Source organism: Cucurbita moschata, unplaced genomic scaffold (assembly GCF_002738365.1).
Source record: "Cucurbita moschata cultivar Rifu unplaced genomic scaffold, Cmos_1.0 Cmo_Scf00009, whole genome shotgun sequence".
NCBI lineage: Eukaryota > Viridiplantae > Streptophyta > Magnoliopsida > Cucurbitales > Cucurbitaceae > Cucurbita > Cucurbita moschata.
The window spans coordinates 35,411-46,399 of record NW_019268525.1 but is presented as its reverse complement, the minus strand read 5'-3'; the positions used below and the strand labels follow the sequence as shown (position 1 = coordinate 46,399).

Here is a 10,989-nt window from a genome sequence, read left to right as displayed (position 1 = left end):
AATCAAAGTTATTATTATTTTTCCAGTTATTATCCCAATTGAATATTTATTGTTTTGATTCTTGCGATATTAATAGCAACACTTCATGGCAACTAATGCTTATTTAGAATTAGGTGGGACAGTCGGTGATAGTGAAGGACAATACCTTGTGCTGTAAACCAAATGGATGATGCCTCTCTCTGATTAATGTTTCTATTCCAGCAGTTTGGGATAAATGAGCATCGTCAAAGACAACTCTCAACATTTAGAACTTTATATATATTATCAATAAGCCTCAAAGGTTGTCCAGTGAATCCAGTTTGCATTTCTCCGATTTTAAGATTGCAAAACGACACCGCAAAAAGCCACCAGAAAATTTCCATTATTACCACTACCCATAATAAACTCAGATAGACCAGCACCACATCCACGCTCACATGCATGGGAGGGGGGGAAGCAGAGAATGGTAAATAACTCCTGTAATATAAAGAGTAGTCACAACCCTGCCCCTTTTGTAGGGCGAAATGGAAAAAGAAAAAGAAATAGCACAAAATACAGTGAGTGACTACTTACACACAACTCCCCAACTATGTATGTTGATTCTCAGTCCCAAGTGACAGAGATCATTGAGTTGGCAAGCCCTGATTCCTCAAATATCATTTTGGTATCATAGTCTAGAAACTCTGTAGCTCCTGGTATTGCATGTGTCAACTTGAAAAGTTTCGTCTCCCCTTCCTCTAACTGAGAAGAACAGAAAGACCAAAGCAACTGCAACAGAAAAACGCCCTCAGAGATGTACCTTCGTTATGCAGAAGTGGTTGAAACCCCAATCATAAGAGTTGGATTCAATTATAAGACCATGTTTGTTCACGCTGAGTTGGGTTAAAATAAATTTAAAAAAAAAAACTACTTTTGGTTGTGCTTGAAATCATATAATTGTTTAGTAGTCTACATAGTCGGACCAAAGCAAAGGAAAAGAATGAAAAGTAACAAGTACAAGTTGCAGCAAATTCTGAGGCCCAAGTGGATGAATTAACCGAAGAAATTTAGAATGCAATTGCAGCTCTCAAGAATCAGTATTACCTGGATTGGATCCGTCCGGAGAAAATTCCTTTGGCATCTACGTCCATTAGGAAGACGGACTCCAATCCTGCAAAGAAGATTTCTGTCACCTTTGGGTTCTTCGGCCAATGGTGGATAAGTTGGGCGCCTCTCTTCTTCCTTCTCAGTAGTTTTTGCATCCTTGTTATCCTCAGAAGATAATTTGACCATTTCTTTTATGCCTTCCAGAGAAACTGCCAATGCATGTTGCACTTCCTCATCCTCCTCATGATCCTCTTCTGCACATAATTATGAATAAAAATTTCAAAAATTTTACTCATCTATCAGATTATCTGCATTTGTTTCAATAACATTGGCGAATCAATAGTTACAAGTTAAAATAGCTGTTTAGTTAGTTGAGAGGTTGTCGGTAAATTAGGTAGAAGGCTTCAGGTAACATTAAATCACATAAAGGTTGGTTTTTTTTAATGGAATATGTTCTGTCTTCAGTTTTCAGATGAAAATGGGAGAGGCAAAAACAAACGAATAGCATTTAAATCTATCAAATTTAAACTCCCAAAATAAAAGAGAACATTCATCATCAATCTGCCATATTTACAATCCCATCAGACAAGAAAAGGCCTAAGAAGAATAAATAACCGAACATTAGTGAGATAAATAAAAAACTAGACCTTTAACTTTCGGTGGAGTCAAGGAACTCTCCCTTGGACGTTTATGAGATAAGGTGACATGATGATCCTTTGGACATCCATCCATGAAGGGCAATAGATCCTGCAGGACACAAGATACATTTTTCAGATAAACCGAACCCATTATTGAGATAAAGATAATTAAAATCTCTAGGATATCCACCTCAAGTAAACGTTCAGGTTGAACCATTCCAAACCAAGAGTGCATTTTTTGACCTGTGATGGGGTCGATGACAAGAACAGCAGGAATTGATTCTAGTTTATAATAGGTGCAAACCTTTTGGCCTTCAGTTGAATCGTCATATACCTGTGTAAAAATAACAGAATATGATTTAAAAAATTAAACTGAATACATAACCAAGAAAAACTAATATATATAAATGGGAAAAAAAGTGAGATCAAATTTTTTGATTAAAGATGGAAAAACTTCCATTAAAAGACGGTTCTGTAATCGATAAATCTCTCTTACCATAAAGGGAACGGAAATAATCTTACAGGAGCACATTTGGCATGATTCTGAGAATGTACTTGTCTAAACTGTGCCGATGTTTCTAAATCCCCAAAAAATTTAGAAAAAGAAAACAAGATAGTTGCACTGCAGAGGATGGTGGAGTGGTTGGGGATAAGGCTAACGATGAAGGTTACTTTTCAAGATATAGTTGTCGGTGGATCAGGCCTTTGAGTTTTTGGCTTGATTGTTGCTGTAAAGATCTCTGAATGAAGAGTTTGGAGGTGGTTGAGGAGCCGTGTTTTTTCTTAGAGATTGTTGAAGTGTGGCTATCTCAATTCCAGCATTTTTGTGGTTCTTGGCTTCAAGGAGGTGCTGCATGGTCATAAAGAGTTCATCTTCAACATTTTTCTGCTGTTGATGTGGCCTTAGCAATTCTGTGGTTCATTCGTCGTCAATTTTTTGCTCCAATTGAGGATGAAGCCCTTTTAACGTAGTTAGTTTCTATTTGGTGCTAGTGTACTGGTTGCTGTCCAGTATTTGTTAAGTTCTTAGACGGTCTACTTTTGTTAGTATAGTTTGGATTTGGTTTTAGTTCAAGTTTTATGGGTTTGAGTCTTGTAAGTTAGTATTTGATTAGTAGTTTTTCCTTATGTACAATGAAGATACTCTTATGTAATTTTTAATTAAATTTCCCTGTGTGAAAAATTATTCTGTTTCCTTCTTTTTCAACAAATAAAATTCCATACACTAAGTGCAAATAAGATCTGATTCTTATAAACAACTACAGGAAGTAGTAAATTTAAGAACATTGTGAATCTACCCTAGAATTAAGCTCACCTGCCAAAAAATAAAATTGGTAGTTATGGTTTGAGAAACAGCTTCATTTGCCCATGTATCCCGGTTAAGCTACACAAACAAAATAGTAATACCAAGTAAGTGCATATTAAAAAGGTAAACGTACCAAGACAGAAGAATCAGAATGGCAGAAGATATTACCATGTGCGAGCTGAATTCCTTGGTGGACTGCAGATTTACAACCAGCCACTTGTCCTGGACGCAGGCAGCACCTTTTGCCTGAAGAAGATAAAACATCCAGTAAATTGAAGAATGGCATAAATGCACAAAAAAAAAATTGAATCACAACCCAAGAATCACATACAGATGAAAGTGGAACAGGGAGGATGTGTGTTGACATATCAGCCCACTCAGAAAATTCTTCCTCCATTGGGTTCCTACTAAGGGATAGGTCTCAAAAACCCCTATCGTTTTTCCAGATCTCATGAATGGAAGCTGTCTTGGTAGAAAAGTGGAAAGACATCACTATCTCTAAAGACGGACGTGTTACCTTAGCTCAATCCCTGCTAAGTAGCCTTCCTTGCTATCGCTTCTCTACTAAGGGATCCTAAAATTGTTATAAATTGGGTTGGAAAAGAGTATTAGGGACTCTGTATGGAGTGATAGAAAGTACAAGCTGACCACTTATCTTTAGTTGGAAGTGGACCATTCTGCCCACAGATTATGGGGACTTGGGATCGACTCTCTATACCAGAAAAAGGAATTCCTTCTGATGAAATGGATGTGGAGGTTTACTCGAGAAGAAGGGGCGATATGGAGAAAAGTGATTGGAATTATTTACAGGGTAGAGCAAAGAAGTTGGAAGGTTGCCAAATTCTGCTAGTAAGAAAGGACAGAGAGACTTTGGTCCATTATCACCAAAAACAAATCAGTGTACTAAGTTTCTGGAGTTCAAAATGGGAAATGGGAACTGGCAAAAGGATTGTGTTTTGGGAAGACAGTTGGGTGGGTTCATCTCCTTTGTCTAGCTGCTTCCCAGACATTTACCCTGTTTCACTCAGAAAAGAAGCCATGGTACCTGATTCTTGGTGTGAAGAGCAGCAAACACAGGACCTTGGTCTGAGAAAGGGGTTATTTCACAGAATTAGAAAGCTGGAACAACCTAATCCAGGTTTAAAATCCGCAAAGACAAATGTTAAAAGTGATGAGGTAAAGTAGAAGTTGGAGCCTTCGAGTTCTTGTCAACGAAGTCTACTTTCCTTAGACTAAAGATGGGACGGTAAGTCAGTAGCTTTCACACAAAATTTGGGAAAGCAAAGTTCCAAAGAAGACCAGAGTTTTTTTTTTATCGTCAGTGGCTTCTTGAAGCTTAAATATCTATGAGAGATTACAAAAAAAGTTCCTAATTGGGCAATTTCACCCTCTGTGTTCTCTGTCAAAATAGTGAAGAGTCCCCAGATCATATCCTCCTTCATAGTCCGTTTGCTTATAAAGGGTGGTCAGTCATCTCTAAGGAGTTTGGGGTCGTTGATTGTTTGCCAAGGAGGGTCAATGATTGGCTTTTGGAAATGATGGATGGTTGATGCTTCAAAGGAAAAGAGAAGACAGTTTGGCAGTGTGCTGTTAGAGCGCTTTTGTGGAATCTTTAGAGAGAGAAACCGAAGGACCTTCGAAGATAAGTTTGTCTTTTTATTCCTTTTGTATGTATGTGTAGCATAGTGCCTCTTGGTGGTGCACAATTCACACAAAATTCTTTTGCAATTACAGCCTTACCATGATTATTAATAACTGGAAGGCCATCCTGTAGTTGATCTTTGGGAACGGGTCCTCTCTACCCCCTTCCTCTTGGGGTTGTCTTTGTGTGAATTTCCTTTAATAAAAATAAAAAGAGAAGGCAGAAAAAATGTAAAATAAGGGACATAATACTGACCTTTTCAAAGGGCCCATTGAACATCAAATGGTTAGGAGGGCGGTATAGAGAAGCCAAATTATCTCGAGAATTGCCACTTGTTGATGCTGCACCTTCTTCCGAGTTCCAAACATCATGATGTTTCACTTCATTTTGCAAGTTCCGGAATCCTACTGATGAGCCAGATTCATTTGGCAAATAGCTCATAGTTGTTCTGGATAAAGTTAACCAATATCCGCATGTCAGGAAAGACAGCTAATCGACTAACAGGTTCAGAACTGCATGTCGTATCATGTAGGAACAAAAATATGCAACATAAAGGCTTGTAGAAATGAAGAGCTTGTAAAATCTAATTTAAACATAAAATGGAAAGATCACACAAAGATACAAATGCTAGAAAAATGAATTATACTGCAGCTGGTGGTTCATACTAAGATGCAAAGTTATTGGGACTAATGCAATCAGAACTCTTCTTTAGTATATTTGGAAAGAAAGAAATTCTAGAACTTACTCAGATAAGTACAATTCTCTTATCATTTTTTATGACCACTTAGCATCAGTATGGACTGCCCTATACAATCCTTTTTTGTACCATACCTCTTTTATTGATCAACTTAGATTGAAGGCCTTTTGTTTGCGTCCTCCCTTTTCATTGTCGCTCATTTAAAAATAAAATAAACTTTTTGAGGCAGCCCATTCAAACGAGTAATGCTTTGGTATTCACTTGACAAGTTACCTCATTAAAGGATCCAAGGCTTAATTAATTCAGGGAAATCAAAAGTTACATATCAATGATATGTAGTCATTAGGCGATCAAAAGAAACATATAAATACATGATCCCATGGCACACACCACATTACATTTATGAAATACAAAGTATAAACTCCATTGCTTTTGACCAACTTTATATCAAATTCTTTTCTGGAGTTCACCTTCATCCGATAAACTCAATTACTTAATGAATATGTTATGAAAGGATAAGTAATGATTAAGAAAGTCTGCAGAAGAGGCAGCTGCCCGTTGAAATTCTATTAATTTCTAATGGAAACTAGCAATCAAATAATCTAGAGTAGAATTAGTAATAGAAGAAAAATCGTCACAGGTACAACTAAAGGACATAAGAAAGAAGAAAGAGAGTGAAAAAGATGCATACCCATAAAGCATTGCATCATCATAAAGAGCTTCCCTTATAACAGGTAAGGGAGGGCGGACCTGATCCTCATATTGTCCAAATGTACCAGCTCCCACATGTTTTCCAGATTCACTGAGCCAATTGTAGAACCAATGTTAAAAAACTATGAATCGAACTCCAGCAACCCGGTAGTAACAAACATAAACAAATGGGTGGCGAACATACTTGAATGTCTGACCGGTTGAAGAATTGATTTGTTCATTTGTAGTGGGTGGAGAAGGTATAGATGGTGGTCCAGCCGCTCCTCCTTCATTACCGACATAGAACAGCTGAATGGCATCCTCAAGCTTCCAACTCGTGGCCTGACCATACAATGTTCAGAATCTAAGAGAAAAAGGAGAAGAAGAAGAAGATGATGTAGAAGCTTCCAACATCTTGTTGACAGTGGGTAATTCACTCAACAAATAGGGAGGTGTTAATATAGTAGCGAAACCATGAAACACGGACTTAAAAAACCCCATGAATGTGGAATTGAACCGGAGAAGAATTGATCATCAGAAAAAAGAAATTAGGCAATTCCATGTGTAATGTTAAACGTAAGAAAAGTAAGAAAAGGAAGGGGGAAAACCTGCAAAAATAGGGTAGCAGTCTCAGCAGTTTGGCCAACAGCAATCTCGAGGAAGGAGGAGACCATACTCTGCTGATCGGTGGGTAAGAGCAGGCCCTCCATTTCCCCACTCCCTCCCGAAATCGGATGGCAAGGATCCGCAGGAAGGCAAAGTAGAGTTGACGCGAGAAAGAAGGAAGAAAGGTGGAAAGGTTGTTGGTGGATTGTTTTTGTTTGGTTTGGAAGGGTGAATTTGTTGCAACAGTCAAATACGCGGTGCGAATCTAATGGTGGATCAGTTATGGAATATATGAAGAGAACGAGAGAAAGAGGATTGGGATTACTTGAGGAGACATCGGCAATTACAATTACAAATACTACAATTACAACTACAATTACAAATACAACTACAACTACAATTACAAATACAACTACAACTACAATTACAATTGATTGGATGTTGGAAGGATCTCTTCATACTGTACACCACCACTTATGAAATCACTCCACGTCAAGTTTTACGATGGACCCCACTTTCACCTTCCACCTGGCACTCTTCTACTTCTACCTCCGACGCAACAAAACTTTTACTCCAACCAAATTTTTAATAGGTTTTTGTACTTTTAATTTATTCTCCATTTAGTTCTTTCTTTCTTTTTTCTTTTTTTTTTAATCTCAATTGAATCAAATAGTTTTTTTAAATACTTAATTTCTCATTACACATTTCCATGATCGTCAACTAGATAGTTATTTCTTCCAAAACAATCATTATTTATAAATAGAAACTTTAAACCTCATAAGAAATAAATAAATATATATATATATATTTCATATCTAAATTATTAGTAATAAAACTTTATATATATAATTAGAAAAAAAATCAATAAATGAAGGGAGGATGGGAAATACAAAAGGCATCCTATTAAAGAGTGAGTATGTAATAAATTATTAAACTTGATGTCAAATAAATTATTGATATAAAAAGATGTATTATATTTGACATAAGTTAAAATTGAATATTTATTGATTTATTAGAGGCAGTTGATGACATAAATATAAAAGGGTAAAGTTGTAATTAAATTTTAGGATAAATATACAAAAATAAAAAGGATAGAGAAGTTGTAACTTACAAAAAATGAAAAGGAAAAAGGAAAAAATAAGCAATAAAATTAATAGTATTAAGACACACAGAGAGAGAGAGAGAGAGGGAAAAGGAAGGAAAAACTTTCACTTCTTCTCTCTACTTCTCTCTTTTTCCTCTATCCATTCCTGAGTCTCTGAGATGCCAAAGCCATGTCGGAGCCCCCGACGACATCAACGGAGCCACAGCGTCAGCATCAGCATGAGCAGCAGCAACATCCCCACCATCTCCTACATTTACCCCTAATCCACGGTGGCGCATCCACGGGCACCACTGCCCGAATCAACACTGCAGTAGCAACCTCACCCTCGACAGTAATAGTCCGAGAGTACCGCAAAGGGAACTGGAGTCTCCAAGAGACGATGATTCTGATAACCGCGAAAAAGCTGGACGAGGAACGGCGGAACAAGGCGGAACAAGGAACGGCCAGAAAGGGCAGCGAGCTGCGGTGGAAGTGGGTGGAAAACTACTGCTGGAGCCAGGGGTGCGAGCGGAGCCAAAATCAGTGCAACGACAAGTGGGATAACCTACTCCGCGACTACAAAAAAGTCCGGGAGCATGAATCCCGCGCGTGTGATCAATCCCAAATTCCGTCTTACTGGAAAATGGAAAAGCATGAGCGTAAGGACAACAATCTTCCTTCTAACATGGCCTTTGAGGTGTATCAGGCCTTAAACGACGTGGTTCAGAGGAAGCTCAGAGGTGTGTCTGTTGCTGTTGTTGCTGGTCCTCCGCCTTCTCCTTCCCCCGCCGAGGGCGAGGCTGCGGCGGGGACTAGTTCCCCGGCGGCTTCAGGTGAGTGTGTTTTTGTTTGTGTGTGTGTGTGTGTGGGGTACTATTAAATTTGATTTTATTATATTATTTTCGGCCTGGACCTTTCATTTTCGGCCTGGTTCGAGTTAATAGTGTGGGTCAAAGTTGCAGGGTTTGACTCTGCCACAATTTTGAATAGGACCCTCCTTCCTCCTTTTCGTTTCGTTATTCGCTTTCTAATCCTCTACGGACACCTCTACCATCTGCAGATGGGGCCTCCAAATCTTATCCCTCCGATTACGTTGCGAATTTAATATAGTGGGATTAATTTTGCAATCATGATTAATACAAATCTAAGCATGCAATCCCATAATTAAATATTTATTGTTTACTTACTAATTTTGTCTTCTTCTTCTTTTTAAAATCTCTCTATTTTACAGCTTCTTTAAAATTTATGGATGGATATATTTACCAAATGCAGATTCGTGAGCTTTATGTGTGTGTGTGTATATATATATATATATTTGAAATTTGATTGTGTGGGCATATGTGTATATATATATACAGAGTCGTCGTCGTCGTCGTCGTCAGGGAGGGAGTGGGGGCAGAAGAAAGAGAAGAGGGAGAGAAAGAGGAGAAGAGTGGGAAGAAGCATTGAGAGAAGCGCGTCGGCGGTGGCTCAAACGCTGCGGACCTGCGAGGAGCAGAGGGAGATCCGACACCAACAACTGATGGAGCTTAAGAAACGGCGCCTTCAAATCCAAGAAGCCCGCAACCACATTCAGGGTCAAGGCATCGCCGACCTCGTGGCCGCGGTTGCCAACCTCTCCGGTACATGTGTACATATATATATATATATATATATATATATAAATAATAAAAAGAAAGGAATTAGGGTTTATGTTGACTTGGTGGGGGGATGTTGTGAGTGTAGGCATAAACAATAGAAGAAGAAGAAGAAGAAGATCAGAAGAGTATGAATGTTTATACAGTGGAGAAGAGGTGAGAATGTTGAAAGAACAAAACGAGGCAATGCAGGCTGAGCTTTCGAGCGTCAAGACTGAGCTTTCTCAACTCCGAGACCAAATGCCCTCTCTCGTGCGAACCATGATGCACAATGTGATGCACAACATCCCTCCTCCTCCTCCTCCTTCCACGGTACTCTCTCCCTCTCCCTCTCCCTCTCCCTCTCCCTCTCCCTCTCCCTCCCTATGCATCCATCCATATTATTCTAAATAATATATATAATATTGACTATATGTTCTGTACATCTTTGTTTGTATAGGACCCAGGTGGAGATGCTTACAAATAATTGGTTATTAATTCATTCACAAAATTACTACAATTCATCATTGTTTCATATCATATGGAGTTTAATGATTTTGTAAAACTTGTTTAATATAATTTATTTTTATTATTATTCCCCATACACAACCACAACCAACGCTGAGCATCCAAAATGAAATGCCAGAGTACCACGGACTAAATATGAGAGAGATCACACTGTGTTTTTGGCAGACTCTGTCAGAACGACTGGTCAAACCTTGTGAATTCCATTTTCACCACATTTACCCCTGCCCCCTCCCCACCATGTTCTGCCCTCCATCTGACACTTCCGCCTTTTCTTTCTTTTCTTTTTTTTTTTTTTTTTTTGGCATCACAAACANTTTTTTTTTTTTTTTTTTTTTTTTTTTTTGGCATCACAAACAAACACCATCACCTTTTTCGGGGCTTATTATTTTCCCATTCTCAAATGACCCTTTTACCCCTTCTCCCTTTTCTTTTCTTTTCTTTTCTTTTCTTCTCACCGCCCATTCGAACGCTTTCGTTTCTTTTCCTCCCAATTTATCGTTTCCCAAAATATCGGCAAAACGGGGTAATGGTAATGAGTAATTGACATTTACCTTTCGTGAGTCAGACGTGTTGCCTTGCCACGTCAACTACCGTCACCCTTTGACACCTTTTTTTTTTTTTTGAAGTAAAAAAAGTTTATAATAACCCTTTTTTATATTTGTTTTTATATGTAAGCTTATTTATCCAAGTCATAGTGATCATATCTAGAGGTCTTTTTTTCTTAGCTTTGAGAACTCTGTTCTCACTTGTACCTTCATTTCAGTTTACTAACATTTGTATTAAAAGTATCTACCTACCAGCGTAATCCACTACTACTGTTTTCACGGATGAATCTCTCTCTTTTAATAAGTCACAGAAGTAGTGCAGAAGCAGTGTAGTGCATAATACAATTAAATTACACATAGTGCAATATATATTTACTAAAAAACTACACCAAATAGTTTCACTGTTGTCCCTTTTTCGGTCATTTTTCATACTATTATTGTCGACTTTTTTCTTTATTCAAACTAGTGAAATTGGGACGTCCTTTTACTGTATTCACTAGAAATTGTACGAAAATTGAAATAGGGAAGAAATAAAAACATATAGTTATGTGCATAAGACTTCACCGGAGAAA

At 38.0% G+C, this 10,989-nt stretch overlaps 2 protein-coding genes across 2 annotated transcripts; one reads left to right on the top strand and one right to left on the bottom strand.

Annotated features, from left to right (window-relative positions):
* Positions 1–224: 224 nt before the first annotated feature.
* On the bottom strand, positions 225–6,971 carry LOC111447302 (plant UBX domain-containing protein 7-like). The gene is made up of 11 exons (XM_023086389.1): positions 6,647–6,971; positions 6,244–6,380; positions 6,040–6,150; positions 4,907–5,099; positions 3,178–3,255; positions 3,019–3,087; positions 1,894–2,037; positions 1,713–1,812; positions 1,063–1,319; positions 553–747; positions 225–456 (listed from the first exon to the last, which is right to left on the bottom strand). Exons 1-10 carry the CDS (start codon positions 6,746–6,748, stop codon positions 583–585), a joined length of 1,356 nt encoding a protein of 451 aa, XP_022942157.1. The 5' UTR covers positions 6,749–6,971; the 3' UTR covers positions 225–456; positions 553–582.
* Positions 6,972–7,827: 856 nt separating this feature from the next.
* LOC111447303 (trihelix transcription factor ASR3-like) lies at positions 7,828–9,939 on the top strand. The gene is made up of 4 exons (XM_023086391.1): positions 7,828–8,561; positions 9,087–9,350; positions 9,454–9,677; positions 9,805–9,939. The coding sequence occupies exons 1-4, from the start codon at positions 7,919–7,921 to the stop codon at positions 9,829–9,831; spliced, it is 1,158 nt and encodes a 385-aa protein (XP_022942159.1). The 5' UTR covers positions 7,828–7,918; the 3' UTR covers positions 9,832–9,939.
* Positions 9,940–10,989: the final 1,050 nt, after the last annotated feature.

Excerpts from the sequence above, each read along its gene's own strand:
- LOC111447302 (XM_023086389.1), bottom strand. The coding sequence starts at position 6,748 with ATGGAGGGCCTGCTCTTACCCACCGATCAGCAGAGTATGGTCTCCTCC. Across the intron at positions 5,100-6,039 it reads GATGATGCAATGCTTTATGG|AACAACTATGAGCTATTTGC; the intron begins GTATGCATCTTT and ends AACTTTATCCAG. Across the intron at positions 748-1,062 it reads TCCGGACGGATCCAATCCAG|TTGCTTTGGTCTTTCTGTTC; the intron begins GTAATACTGATT and ends TTTCTGTTGCAG.
- LOC111447303 (XM_023086391.1), top strand. The coding sequence starts at position 7,919 with ATGTCGGAGCCCCCGACGACATCAACGGAGCCACAGCGTCAGCATCAG. Across the intron at positions 9,351-9,453 it reads CGCGGTTGCCAACCTCTCCG|GCATAAACAATAGAAGAAGA; the intron begins GTACATGTGTAC and ends TTGTGAGTGTAG. Across the intron at positions 9,678-9,804 it reads CTCCTCCTCCTCCTTCCACG|GACCCAGGTGGAGATGCTTA; the intron begins GTACTCTCTCCC and ends TTGTTTGTATAG.